Source organism: Etheostoma cragini, chromosome 3, assembly GCF_013103735.1.
Source record: "Etheostoma cragini isolate CJK2018 chromosome 3, CSU_Ecrag_1.0, whole genome shotgun sequence".
Taxonomy (NCBI): Eukaryota; Metazoa; Chordata; class Actinopteri; order Perciformes; family Percidae; genus Etheostoma; species Etheostoma cragini.
In genome coordinates, this window is record NC_048409.1 from 22,630,042 (window position 1) to 22,645,282 (window position 15,241).

The 15,241-nt window shown below is 40.3% G+C and overlaps 1 protein-coding gene across 1 annotated transcript in view; it reads right to left on the bottom strand.

Annotated features, from left to right (window-relative positions):
• Positions 1 to 5,762: 5,762 nt before the first annotated feature.
• LOC117942532 (thymus-specific serine protease) overlaps positions 5,763 to 15,241 on the bottom strand; it is a 10,809-nt gene continuing 1,330 nt past the window's right edge. Inside the window, exons 3-13 of the mRNA XM_034868037.1 lie at positions 14,633 to 14,732; positions 13,893 to 14,022; positions 13,110 to 13,233; positions 12,416 to 12,493; positions 8,176 to 8,223; positions 7,965 to 8,081; positions 7,289 to 7,453; positions 6,891 to 7,032; positions 6,504 to 6,686; positions 6,237 to 6,391; positions 5,763 to 6,122 (exon numbers count right to left, since the gene is read on the bottom strand). Of these exons, the coding sequence (XP_034723928.1) occupies positions 6,066 to 6,122; positions 6,237 to 6,391; positions 6,504 to 6,686; positions 6,891 to 7,032; positions 7,289 to 7,453; positions 7,965 to 8,081; positions 8,176 to 8,223; positions 12,416 to 12,493; positions 13,110 to 13,233; positions 13,893 to 14,022; positions 14,633 to 14,732 (1,299 nt within the window). The 3' untranslated portion in view covers positions 5,763 to 6,065. The remainder of the gene's footprint in view (positions 6,123 to 6,236; positions 6,392 to 6,503; positions 6,687 to 6,890; positions 7,033 to 7,288; positions 7,454 to 7,964; positions 8,082 to 8,175; positions 8,224 to 12,415; positions 12,494 to 13,109; positions 13,234 to 13,892; positions 14,023 to 14,632; positions 14,733 to 15,241) is intronic.

Here is a 15,241-nt window from a genome sequence, read left to right on the forward strand (position 1 = left end):
CACCCAAATAATGTAACTGTCTTGTTTGAAACTTTGATGTTCCTTTCCTCTTTAACAACTCAAACCTAGCATTGATGTATCAGTTAGATACTTTGCATATAAAAATAGCTCATAAGCTTGATTTTGTACTGATAACATGTTTCTGAATTCATTTCTACAGAAAATTGCTTCTGTTTGGGATCTCCACAGACCATAGCTGTAAAACATGATAACACACCATGGATTTTCATCTGCTCTATCTGGTATTGACATTGACAGTACTTTGTACACAGCACTGCCCTCCCAAATCCCAAATGAGTTTATTAGGATTTTTCTTACTGGATTTGTATAACAATTTGTTCAGAAGAGGCCAGACAGTCTCTGTGGTCAAACATAAGTAACATCATATGCAGGAAAACATACTGTATATTTTTTTGTGTCTGAATGACACATACATACATGAACATAAGGAACATGTCCTTATTCGTGTCTTCAGCTGTCCTGTCAATAAAGGCCTAAAATGCACAAAAATTGTCTTTAAAATCAATACTCTATTATATACTGAGTTTTAATAAAGTCAGAAGAAAGGAAAATAAACATTTAAAGGAAGTAGTGTGTAGCCAGTAAAGTTTCATTACCTGCAACACATGAAATAAATTTCCTTTTGATGTCTTCAGAAAATATTCTTAACATCTTCCAAACATGGTGTTATACTGAATGATTATACCTAATCATCTGAAATCTGCAAGTTTGAGAATAATGTTGCATGTTCTCAGCAGCATATCACTTGCATGCTTTTACTTACCCTTTTGTGTGTGTTTTTGTGTGCTGGGTTAATTCAGGTTTACCAGAATTCCACTTCTCTTTCTTTTTTCTTCTCCTGCAGCACACAGTTGAATATCAGTCAGGCAGGTTCACTGTGGGACCATTCTGCATGTCAAGGCTGCTGCAGTTATTTGTCACTCCCTGTCAATGCTCAAGTGCTTGCTTCTCTGCACCCACCAAGGTCTGTTGAGTTTGTGTGCTCAGACTAGCATGCAAGCGTGTTCATGACAGCGGTATGTGTTTGTGTGTCCGTGGCTTTGTGTGCTTGCTTACTCGTTTGCGTGCGTGCTGGAGGGCTAATGTCAAGGTGCTCCTATTCTAAGTCGGGCCTCACTGCAGGCAATGCCCTGGGCTAGAAAACAGGGAACAACAAGCAGAGAGGAAAAGTGCATAATTGTGGATGTTTACCTGCAAGACTGCATGTGTCTTTGTATCTCCTTGTTTGAGATTAGAAATACAATTGACCACTGTAATCTCAAAGTTCTAACTGGATTTCAAACGAAACGTGGCAGACTTCTCTTTTGCAATTTTTTTCCCTGTAGTTATCTCCCAACATAATGCTGTTGTGCAAACACAAATATGACATTGCCAGGTGTTGACCTCGTTCATATGGAAATGCGTCATCTGAAAGGTGAAATACAAAAACCTATACAAACTGTTGCTACCCTCACCTTGCCTAAAACGTCTAGTTTACTTGACTCTACCAGAATGACACGGAGGGAGGTGGAAGGCCACACAGCCTTGTTGACTTCAGTGACTCCGCCATTAAAAAAATATGGCTGCCGTGACCTTTTGCACAACCGCTCAAAACATCAGAGAGCTGAGCTGTGACCTTCCACTGCCTGCATGAGAGAGGAACCCGAGTGATGGAGGGAAGTAAAGGGAGAAAAAGATGATGAGGGAAGGAAACCGGGTTGGGTAAAAGTGAGGGGCAGTCTTGGGGTGCAGTTTGCATTTTTATGAGCCTGTGCCTTTCCAGTTTCTGGGTCGTCTGGTTAAATTCTTCACCCCTCCATCCCTTCCTTCCTCCACCTCGCCTGCTTTTTTTCTGGTTAATTTGCCAAGGAACTCCAAACTTATCTGTTACTGAAGCCTGTTTGCAAACTTTCCTCCAGTTTATTTTCTTCCTGACCCTCCCGGGTCATTCCTCTTTCTCTACTTACCTGTTTGGGTAAAGACTTTGACTATCTTTCCATCCTTCCTTCCACAATTCTGCCTTCCTCTTTCTATCTCTTGTTGTTTATAGAAAGCCAAAAATGCCTTTCTCCCTTCTGTTATTTCCTTCCTCTCATTCTCCACCCCCTCCCCACTCTTATAGATGGAGATTAACTGGGGAGCGCAGCGCCATCCGTCCTCCTGACTGTTTGTTGTTAAGGAGATGGATGGAGGCTCCCTCTGCCAGCCCAACGCAGCCGCAATTACACCAGCCGCCATGATGGATGGAGGGGAGGGAAAGGGTGGGGTGGAAGGGTGGGGGGGGGTTGAGAGAGGGAGATACAGAGAGGGGCATCTATCACGCCCCTTAATCTACCTGTCACTGCTAGGGCTGCCAGGGGGGAGAGTGTGTGAGGGGGAGGAGGAGAGTTTTCTTTAACCTGACTGCTGGTCAAAGGTTCACTTCTTTTCTTTACTCTGAATTTGTTTCTTTGCTTTATGTAGAATTAGGCCTGCAATGACTGGACTCATTAAATGTCCCAATCACTCCAATTGATTTCCCAGGGTTTATTGGATTGTGTTGAAAATACGGTGTGTGTGTGTGTGTGTGTGTGTGTGTGTGTGTGTGTGTGTGTGTGTGTGTGTTTATATTTCACAGGCATCAATGTTACTGCGGGAAGAGGGGTGCTGTGAGAGAAATAGTTTTTTGTTACGAGAAAAAAATAGTGTTTCCTTTCAAGTGCTTGGGGTACATAATTCTTTTGTAGTTCAAGTATGAAGAGTGGTAAAGTGGTTAATTTGAAGGATAAGCATATGCCGGTATATAGCTTTCTATCTAAGTTTAGTGAAGTGACTGCTTACCTTTACCTCAGCTAAAACTAAAATACATACTGAAAGTACATTCTCTTGCCCACGGGCATCAACAGGTAATATGCTGCAGTGTCGCTTGCTCTTTTGCAAAGATGCTCACTTTGCATGTAGACATATTCTGTGTATAGACCCCATTAGGGCATATATGCACACACACACAACCAAGCACTGCACAAACATGCAAACATCTTGATAGCACACACACATACTCCCACACTAAATTGTTTATCATCCTATCATTGCCTCTGCATTCCACCCACACACACTCGCCTCTGCAGCATCTCAGCTCATCGTCATACCTGTTGAAGGTATTAAAGCAGTGACCTATCAGCTAGTAAATCTGCATACATTACTTGTAATGCCTCTCCGTTTTTCCCACAATGCTACAGAAATATTATGAAAAGTAATCTAAGGTTTCCTACCCTCTACCCTTTCGCCTCCTCCCATCCCCATCTCCCTCCTCCACCTCCTCATCTGTCCAGAGGAGTGAGAGATGGGATGGAGGGATTAATACTCTTCCGCCCAAGCCAACCCTGGGAATGATAGATGGACAGATGCAGGAAGGGAGGAGAGGGAGATTAAAGGAGAGAAGGCTTGAGGGTTCATAAATCCAAAGTGGGAGACCTGGTCTGCATCACACACTAATAAGATCTGCAAGAAATTCATGATGAGGGAGGGAGAGAGAGAGAGAGAGAGAGCGGGAGAGGGAGGGGGGGACCGAGAGAGAGGTGCAGAGAGAGACGGGAGCTGTGTAATAACATTAGATGTAGGCCTAATCTAATCATGACAATAACATGTGAATGGATGAGTATGAGTATGGTGATTATGCAGAAGAAGGATGCTAGCTTGTTGATGAAGCTTTGAGGCATTAGGACAGGCTGCGTTATTGGACAACATATCAGGTGGGTTGTAGTCTTCACTGGGGAACTTTCTGCTGCAAACCTATACAAATACTGTGTTAATTAAAATTTTGTCCAATTCTGTCACTCTAACCGCTCCCAAAGTGAAAGCATACATGTCAGCAAAATGCCTCAATTTGATTTAAATGTGAATCAGGAACTAAATGTGACTATTGAAGGGAATCATCCTGCTTGTATTGGTTATTAAACATGTGCGCTCATTCCTGTGTGTCATCATTATGTGAAGAATCAACTGTTGTAAAGTAAGTTAAGTTGCAGTTTTGCAGCAGTGACCTGACTTGGATCAGATAGAGTGCTCCTTCACCTCCCTCCTCTCCTCCTCTACCCCACCACCACCCTCCATCCACCCGGGCCACATTTGTCATGGCCTAGCTGTCGGGAGTCTGTGATTGGTTGGCTCTGCAGACAGATAGCCGATAGGCTCTGATTAATAGTTGAGGCCCAAGAACTTCCTCATTGATCAACAGGACAGGCTGAAAGAGGAGGAGGAGGAGGAATGGAGGAGAGAGAAAAAGCATGCCCTGTCGATCTGCGGTCGAAGTGCTGGCTGATAACCCCGATAGTGGCTCCTGGAGTGTGTGTGTGTGTGTGTTTGTGTGTGTGTGTGTGTGTGTGTGTGTGTGTGTGTGTGTGTGTGTGTGGATGTGTTTGGGCACGCTTGTTTATAATAGCAACTACGTGAGCGGATGTTAGATACAGGATGAAATGAAAGCACTGCAGTGGAAAGTATTTCAGGTTTATTCACTTTCTTCTCATGTTTAAAGCTTTGTCTCTGAGGTGTCTGATAGTATCTGTTAGTTTTCCATTCAAAAGAAAGCATACGGGTTATCAAATGACAATCACACACTAGCTATTTGGCTGGCAGCTAATGTCAGACAGAGTGTGTTTGTGGTATGTGCATGCATGCCGGGTGAAACATGAAATGCGTGTTTGATAAGAGGATGCCATTAGCTATCCTCAAGAGAGATTTCTAATTAATACTGTTGTATTCATCGAATGTGCTTTTGGTGTATTTTTCTTTACTAAGTGTACGAGCATAGACGAGTATAGCATAAATGAGTACTTATACTAAGAGTCCCAGGTACGCCTGCAGAGTGTATATGTTACAGTATCTACATATGTGTGTGTCCCCCCCTGCTGCTCTGTCCAGCCCCTAGTTGATTGATGATCTCGACTCCCACGGGGTCAGCGGGGTCATGACCTCCCACTTTTGACCCCCTCCTGAGAGGGTCACACACAGGGAGAGAGAGAGAGAGAGAGAGAGAGAGAGAGAGAGAGAGAGAGAGAGAGAGAGAGAGAGAGAGAGAGAGAGGGAGAGAGAGCAGCCCAGAGCAAACAGATGGCCTTGGGGACAACTGCTGCTTCCTCATCTTTTCACACAAACACTCCAAAACTGTTACAAACACAACAACACAACTGTATCACTTCAACGGATAGCCTACACAGCGACTTAACGTGAAAAAGGTTCAGTTTCCCTCCCAATTCATGAACAAATGCCACGTAACGATAGAAATAAAACTGCACTAGGGTTTTTAATGACAATATTGCTGCATTTTATTAACAACAACAGATAAATATCAGCATGGCAAACTATTCTGAGTTTTGTTTTCTGGTGTTTTACAGAGAATGAGGATCAAGAATGGGGTTTTACACACATGTAGCAGTATTGCGCCCTAGTGATAATACAGGTTACGGCAACTGATGAACATTGTAAAAAAAAAAAAAAGGTAATATGTAGGAAACCGCCATTACATATGTGTTATTATAAGCAAACGTTATCATAAACTCAGCAGTTGTAAACCTTAATGTTCTCCATTAATATAAAATCTAAGACAATCAAGATATATTCAATTCAATTCAATTCAATTTGATTTATAGTATCAATTCATAACAAGAGTTATCTCAAGACACTATACAGATAGACCACACTCCAGAATTTACAAGGACCCAACAGTTCTAGTAGTCTCCTCCAGAGCAAGCAACAGTGCGACAGTGGCGAGGATATATGGGGAGAGGAGCATGAATAAAACTTCTTCTGGAATTCCAAATTGATTTCAACTTTTAATACATCTGTGAAAACCCCCAAAAAAATCCTTTGGGAATAAAACCAAATCACACAGATCAAGCACAGTGCAGAGATGGTTGTGGATGGATGGGGCGGAGGTGGAGAACAGGAGTGGCTTAGAGAGGAAATAGAGGAAGATGAGGATGAAGCAGACCAGCCAAGCACACTAGTTGCTCCTTATCTGTTTCAGGGGTCAGTGATGAGAGCTGATCAGGATTTATGTAATGTAAACTGATCACACCGTCCTTTTCTTAATTTTCTCCTGCAGCAGCCATCTTCAGCCAACGGACCACATGTTTCTCAATCTCCTAAGAGGTGGAGGGAAGGTTTTTGAGGACTTTATCATATTTGTCATGCATCAATCAATCAAAATGTATTTATATATTACACAGTAACATATCACTTTGGCAAATACAGTATACCTCTCTGGCTTTCTTGAGTGAGCAGCGGTCTGTGACTCTTCTACTCATCATATCAGCACAGTGAGCAGTGTCCCTAATGAAAATGGTGTGGTCTCCCTCTCCGTCCTCTGTCCTCTCCTGGACCACCGACAGCTCCTTCCATGGGTCAACTCCCCCTGTGGTAATAATGAATTGTTTTAAATGAGTCAGTAAAATCCTGAACCACTGTTTTGTTATTCCCTTACCAGTCATGTGTTGTGATTTTGTCTCTAATAAACCCAGTCTCACCATTGACATAGAGGACCCTGTGTGTGTGTGGGTTGTCATTTTCTCCATAATAAGTGTTTGTGAAAGCAATGCGTCCAGGCAGGGAATGCTGGGAAATGCCAAACAGCATGGGACAGAATTGAGTCTGAGCTTGGAGGGTCATCATCCCAGAGAACGGACAAGTGGCATCCTCACAAGTCTGGTCTACACACGCACACGCACACACACACACACACACACACACACACACACACACACACACACATAAAGAATGGGTGTCAGGACATAACAAGAAAATGGTTGACTATGCACGGTTTATCCAGATTGTTGTGTGTGTGTGTGTGTGTGTGTGTGTGTGTGTGTGTGTGTGTATGCGTATGCGCGCGCGCGCGTGTGCATGTGAAGTACAGAAGCCAAACTCGGTGCAGGTCTGGTAAGTCCACTGTCTCTCCGCTCTCCTGCCTAAGGGGAGGGACGTATCCATCATATCTTTCACTGTTTTCTCATGGGAGATGCCCAGACATGGTTCCTCACTGGTGGAATGGTAAATCTGCACAAGAACACACACAAGAAAAGACACACAATATTAGAGAGAAGACCTGCCTTTGGGTCCCTGGCTGCACGATTCTACTGACACGAGATATCCCTAATGGTTACACCTTTTCATTTTAACTCTAGGGGCAAGTCTATCTCCAATGAGGAATTTATGAAAATGGCTCAACAGGGACATCTGGTGGTTGTACTGTGAATGAAAAGGGAAAACTGCAAGCTGGAGTTCACCCTTTTACTATTTGAGATTTTCATACCTTAGCAAGTTTAACAAGGCGGTTGTAAGCCTCCATCTCCTCCTCATATGCCTTGCTCTTATTGGTCATAACACCACAGAGCTCATTAATAGACATGAGCACTCCTTCTTCGTTGTACTGCACTGTTCCCATGACGATGTCAGCCAGGTTTTGCATTAGTTCAATCTGAAGCAGGTGTATAATAAAATAGTTATTTTCCACTTCCAATTCCAGTATTTAAGTATTTGCTCTGCATCAGAATGGAAACATAATGAATCAAACAAATATGTTTTAAAACAACCTTAATGCAACTCAAATGTGGATCATTAACTTACAGTGAACTTCTACCTCTGAGGAAGACATTGTTGGCCTACTATGGTACACTACATTTACTGACGTTATGTTCAGATTTTACTCACAAAACATCACAAACAAATTATTAATACCTTTTCATTTTACAATCTAGCATTATACAGTTAACAGCTTCACCTTTAAAAGACAACAAAAGTCCTGTTTAGTGGACACGTTAAACAACAGTATGGCGAGTTCACTACACCAGCATGTACTGAAAACAATCTTAAATCCTCAAAAAAGAGCACACGCAAGATGCCACAAAGAAATCTTTGTTCAGCATTGTTAAACTTAACAACCACTATGTTGGCCCCTTACAGCATATCATAAAAACCAAAGCCGTCACCTGATCATCAAGATTCTTAGGGGTCGTACAGCAGCCAAAATCCATGGCCACTTGGCTAGCATTCCCGTTCATTAGTGCTTCCACAGCAGCAAAGGCTTCCCGCACACCCACCAGACACTGCAGGAAGGGGATGAGGGTGAATTTAACACATGTGAGAGACGGAAATGTGATACCTGCCATACGATGCACAGACAGGCGGCTGTCCTCACACCTTTTCTGAGCCACCAACTGCTTCGTTCGTAAGACTCAAGCCAACGATCTGTAACAGAGAAAATCCCAGATGTGAGAGTGACAATGTTGTTAATTAAAGGAGACATCCCCAAGCTGACCAGAAAATGCATTTCCTGCAGAAATGCTTGTAAATGCTGAAAAGCTAATTTGCTTAAGCAAAACTGGATTGCAGCAATAATTGCGTAAGAAGAAGGTCAAGTAGTTAAAACTCTAGCAGTTGATAAAAGTCCTATTATTTTATGTTGAATAAAGTGATAAGAAAGACATAGTATAGAATGTCGAAACAAATTATAACAAAGTCATAGTGTAGTACCTGGGGAAAGAAACCGGAAAAAGTCTCAGCATTTGAGTGCCTGAGTCGCTCACCTGGTAGCGCGCACACCCAATTATAGAAGTTTACTCCTTGCCTCAGTATCTGCTGGTTTGACTCCGACATGTGGCCCTTTGCTGCATATCGTCCCTCCCCTTTCATAAATCTTTTTTCAGTTAAAAAATGCCTTACATGCCCCCCAACAATAGTGTTATTCATTGAAGAAAAGGGCCAGCCCAGACTGGGAATCAAACCTGCGTCAGAGTCTGCAGTTACCCGGTTGCACGTTGGGCCATTGCTAACTACTGCAACAAAGTTGCCAGGGGTACGTATAATTGGTTAAACCAGGTTAAAAAACCTCAGTGTGGCCTCCATCAGAAACTCTTCTGAGATCTTTCAGCTGAGTTATGAGTCACTTTTTGAGTTTTTAAAATGCTTTACTCTTCATCCTAAAAGAAGACAGAAGAAGATGTTGGGAATGACTTCTTCCTCTGAGTCGTTTTAAGGAAGCGTTTGTCCATAAGAGGCTCCTTTATGAAACATAAAAATCACAGGATTTGAACTATGCACCTACCAACTGTGGAGCAGTTTCTTTACCAGTTAAGTCTCAGAACACTGAAAAGGAATCTCGATATTTCAACTGTTCAACTTCACTTTGCTTGATTGGTTATCATTTATGTCTTGGAAAGTGTTACGTTTTTTTTCAAAGATTATTTGCTCATTTAAGATGTCTCCCAGAAGTGTTTGTGAAGAGTGAATATGGTTTCATTTGTACAGTTGTGAAGCAGTAAAAAATACTGTGTGTAAGTTACTTAATTTTGATACTTATAATTCTATTTAGGCTAGGCCCTATCACAATGGTTTGAGAGTGAGGGGCAGCATGTGGAGCATCATGCACCAGATCAGACAGGTGGTGAGTGTTACTCTAAAAGGTCCATGTCAGTAAAAATAATAAGGAGAAAGATAAATGCTTGGAGAATAGTCTTCTTAATTTGAAGGTTATAGAACTAATTCAGAATTAAATTATAACATTTCATTTAAAGACAGCTCCATGCATATTGAAAAAAGTCAGAGCAGAGCATGTCGAAATGCGCTAACAGGTCATGGAATAGCATGTTGACAAAAAGTCATAGTATAGTATGTTTAAAAATTGATGAAATATTCAAAAGTGATGAAAAATTAATAGTGTAGTATGTGAAAAATATGATAAAAAACCTCATAACATATTGTGGAAAAAAAAGTCATTGTATAACTTGTCGAAAAAAGTCATACTACAATATGTTGAAAAACATGATGAAATAATCATGGTACAGTATGTCAAAAATAGTCATGGCATGTCGGGAAAAAGAGTGTGTAGTGTGTTGAAAAAAGTGATAAAAAGTGGTAGTATAGCATGTTGAAAAAGTAATAGTATAGTATGTTAAAAAGTCATGAAATGGCCATGGCAAATTTCCCACACAAAAGGGACAGCCAAGACCGGAAACTGAACCTTGATCTGAGACTGCAGTGCATACCTGGTTGTTGAGAGAGTGTAAACCACTGAACTATTATGTTACAAAATATGTGGATAACACTCATAGTATAGAATGTCAAAAAAAGAAGTGGTTAGTATGTCGAAAAAAGTGATAAAACGTCATCGTATAGCATGTTGAAAAAAGTAATAGTGTTTGTATGTTGAAAAAGTGATGAAATACTCATGGCATAGTATGTCAATAAAGTGATTAAAAAAGTCATAGTATAGTATGTCAAAAAAAGTCACAGTACATACAGTATGTTGAAAAAAGTCAGGGCTGTGTGTTGAAAAAGTGATTAAAAAAGAACAGTATAGTATATCGAAAAAAGCCAGAGTATAACATGTCGAAAAAAGTGATACAAAAGTCATAGTATAGTGTATTGAAAAAGTTTAGAGCATAGTATGTTGAAAAAGTGATAAAAATTCATAGCATAGTATGTCCAAAAAAGTCATTCAAAAGTAAAATAGTATGCCAGAGAAAGTCTGGAAGAACATGCAAACTTCCCAAAAAATCAGCCAGCCCAGAAATCAAAGCGGTGTGAGAGTATAGAGAGTAGATCTACTCCAGCAGTGCTAACCCCTGAGCCACATTTTCACCAAATTACACATGTTGTAAACAGTCATGACATAGTATGTTGAAACATACTAGTGATAGGATAGTACCGGTAAGTCAAAGAAATTCAGGGAAAAACATGCAAATTTCCCAAATTAAAGGGCCAGCCAAGACTGAAAATTGAACCTGTGTCAGAGACTGCAGGGCCTACCACCTTAAAGTTGTTGAAGCGGTGTAAACCTCTGAGCCACTGTGCTACAAAATTATGCATGTGGAAAACACTCATAGTATAGTATGTGAAAAAAAGTTACATTATGTCGGAAAAAAAATAGTGCAGAAAGTCAGAGAAAGTTTGGAAGAGCGTGGAAATGTCACCAAAAAAAGGTGCAACCTGGACTGGGAATCAAACCTGTGTGGGAATCTGCAGTACCCATTTATTGGGCTTGTTGGAGCAGTGCAAACCACTGGGCCAGTGCACTGCCAAACGAAGTTGGTTGACAGTCATAGTGTAGTGTGTCAAAAAAAGTGGAAAAAGTCATAGTGTAGTGTGTTGAAAAAGTGAGTAAAAAGTCTGTCTAGCATGTTAAAAAAAATTGTGAAAAACTAATTGTAGAATATGTCAAAAAAAAGTCATAGTATAGTATGTCTAAAAAGTGATTAAAAAAAATCATAGTACAATATGTAAAAAAAATAATAGTATATATAGTATGTCGAAATAAGTAATAAAAAAGTAATTGTATAGTATTTCAAAACTAGTCATTGTATGTTAAAATGTGATTAAAAAGTCACAGTACAGTAGCCACTGGGCCACTGCACTGCCAAACTATATTGGTCGACAGTTATAGTATAGAATGTAAAAAAAAAAGTGGAAAAAAGTCATAGTATAGTGTGTAGAAAAAGTGAGTAAAAAGTCAGAGTATGGCATGTTAAAAAAAATGGTGAAAAACTAATAGTGTAGTATGTCGAAAAAAGTCATGGTATGCATAGTATGTCAAAACGAGTAATAAAAAAGTAAGTGTGTAGTATTTCAAAAATAGTCATGGCGTGTTGAAAAACGTCACAGTATAGTATGTCGAAAAAAGTGATTAAAAAGTCACAGTACAGTAGCGGTGCAAACCACTGGGCCACTGTGCTACAAAGTTAAACATGTACACACTCATAGTACAGTATTCAAAGTATTGTAAGTCAAAAGAAATGATGACAAAGTGATTGTATTGCATGTCAAAAATAGTCCTGGAATGTCAAAAAAAGTCTGGACAAACATGTTTAATTTAAATAAGTCATATTGTGATATGTCAAAAAAGTAATGAAAAAGTCATGGTATAGTATGTTGAAAAATGTTATAAAAAATCTGCCGGTGCAGTGCAAACCAAAGGGGTCACTCACTCTGCTACCAAATTTAGTATTTAAAAAATAGCCATATTGGAAAAAAGTCATTAAAAATACACTATAGGATGTTAAAAAAGTGATAAAAATAGTGTAGTGCCTACTTTTTGGTGCTAGCCACCATCTCACAAAATAACTGACTTGAAAACAAACATAGCATAGTATGTAGAAAACTTGCATTAAATAGTCATAGTATGGAATGTTGACAAAATGTCAGAGCATAGTATGTCAACAATCAGTATTAGGCCACAATGGTGGGAGATAAAATGAGTTAACGAGAAACTAAAGGGTAAAAATTTAGATTTTTTTGGTACTATGATGACTTTTTTTCCTCCTGAAGCTTGTCAGTGTGCAAGGTTGAGTTGCACAGGGGGAATTTTAACTCATGACCTCGGTTTTTTAAAAATCCTGGCCCTGCTAGTACGCTAATATTGTGACCATGGTTTGTGGCAGTTTACATGGCTGTAGGCAGAGAAGTCCAACTTCGCCTTGACAGGAGCAGAGGAGGCCACAGCTCCATACACCAGGTGGGGAAACTGGTAGGATGTAAAAGGAACAGAGAAAAAGGAGTGACAAGAGCTACAAAATGATTAGGTAATACAATTCATTCATAATGTGTTTATTTTCTGACTTGCGTGACATATGCAGAATAGAAAATGCATCTAGTTGGAAATTCAATGAAGGTTTGGTTCTTTTGCCATTTTTTTAAAGTGACCAAACATGAGATAATGTTATTCAATTGGTATGGTGATGTTCAGTGTACTGTACATGTTGTTATTGTTTAACATGATTGTTGTCAACAAATCCCATTAGATTATACCACAAATTAATTTTTTCTTCAAACAAATATTGTCTGTGTAGTTAAACGCCTGACATATATTATTCCTCTGAGCCGTAGAGGTCTATTGTTGTCTTAAAAAACACATCAACAAGCCATAATGCTGCTGTGGTTGACATGTTTGATATGATGAGCACAGCCACTGTAACTTTATTTTGAGTCAATCCCAAGTGCACCATCATGCTGCTGTAAATGCTTACTAAAGTAGTGTCCATGCCTACCCCTGAAAATATGAGTAGATTATTAGTGATCTAGGACCTGAGTGACACTGAATTAACTGTTTGTTTTGTGCTAAAAAAACTTGTATTATGCACCTTTCCTCTGAACCAGGCAGACAGAGCTCCCGAGTACGAGCCTCCAAAGCTGATCCAGGTGTTCCTGTGGCTCAGATTAAAGTTTTGGCTGATGTACTGTTGGAAAACAGCCAAGTCAGCAAGCCTGGACAAAAAACACACACACAAAATATTGTTAACCCTGTTAGTCTTTCACCTGACACACATTATAGATACCATCCATCCATGTTCATCTTATCCGGGGTCGGGTTGCGGGGCAGCAGCTCCAGCAGGGGATCCCAAACTTCCCTTTCCCGAGCAAGATTAATCAGCTCAGACAAGGATCACATGGGATCCCATTGTCTGGATGTTAGGGAACCCTTAATCTCACTTTGAACCTGCATGCGTTTTTTATTTGGAATACTGTTAAAGGAAGCTTTTCACTTCGTCTCAAGTGTTTGATTGAATAATCTGACTTTTAGTGATCAATGAACTCACAGGAATTTGGTATTGAGTTAAATCTATCGGAGTCAGATTCAGTTCGGCCTTAAGGCCAAGCAGTTTAGACAATTCCCTATAGCACCTGCCTTGATTTTACCTTGAATGCCCTTATTTTTTATTCACTTTCCTGGAAAACGTAATTGGGTTCCCTGGGATGGAAATGTTTAGTTTAGTTTTAGTTTGATCTATTCAGTAGCTTATAGTGTCAGTATGCCCATTGCTATGAATTGTGCCAAGGCACTCAAACACACACACACACAGACACACACACACACACACACACACACACACACACACACACACTGGTAGGGAGCCAACACTAACGCTTGCTGGCTGCTCAGGTCTGCCAGGTTCTCCGTTTTGAGGCCGTCAGGGTTAATGCTGTCACCATAGAAACGGTGCTCCAGAGCCAATAGCAAAGCCCCGTTCTCTTCAGCCATGTCAACATGGTGACCTGGGAAAACATGGTCAAAGCAGATTAGATCCAGTGTGTGGCAAGGTTTACTGTAACCCTTTTTAAGCAAGAAACAGACTGACAGCATGAGGGGATGAAATGTTTTAAAGATGCTAAAATGTGTGATGGGGTGATGATCAACCCCAAAAATGTTGCACATTTTCACATACAGTATAGTCTGACATACTGTATATAAGGGGATTTCTGTGTGTACATTAAATCTGTGTTTCTACATGACTTGATTTGCTTTGCTTGCACATTGTACTGTAGGCTAGAAGTTCTGCAGAGCACAACAATAGCATGAAGAAGCATGAAGCACATTTCAGGAGAAAGAAAAAAAAATTCCACATTTTGAAATTCCAAATTTAACTCATGACCAGGGAAGAAAAAGAGGTGAGTATTTGGTGGATACAGACAGAGCACTTCAAAGGGCATGACAATGCAAAGCATATGCTTGCAAACAAGTTTCATTTTACACACAATGTAACGCTTCACTGATTTATTCCATTTTTATTTATAAATCTGCAAGTGAGCCATTTTATCAGTTTAACCAATCTGCTGTCTGAATGTGTGGCAGACAGGTGAGGACATGTGTTGCATCTTACTGTACCTGCCAGAACATCAAACTCAAAGATTGGCCCTTCTCCTCCGATGAAGAGGAACACTGGACCATCAGGACGTTGCCAGTACGCCTCATTCACAAAGAACCTCTGGAAAAAGACAGGCAGAGAGAGGCAGAGAAAGAATGTTTTATTCAGGTTCACCCAAACCAGGATAACATTCATAGTCTTAGTGTAAGTAATGCTTTATTTTAAAGCTGCTGCAGACACGTTTGCACATTGGCAGCCTCAAACAGCAACGAGAACTAAAAGAAGCTCAATACATGTTGTTAGGAGAAGTTGGCTTGTTGGTGCTTAGTGGAGTTGGGAAAGTAAAAAGGTTAAATCAGTCTAGGTTTTTTCAGATAGAGAGCTCACTCACTGCTGCTTAAGAGCTTGTCTGTAAAGCGAAATGAAAGCAGCAGGAGACTGATTTAAGGTGACAGGCGGCTGTTTCAATAGCATTTCTGCCTTGGACAAACAATTAACAATGCTCAGAAATAACATAAGTTTGCATCGTATTTCATTCCTTAAAAATAAGTATTGTCTTTGTATATGTTGTCTACAAAAGACCCTGCGAGTCAAGTCATTTAAAAAAATCTCCTTATTTATATGTTTGT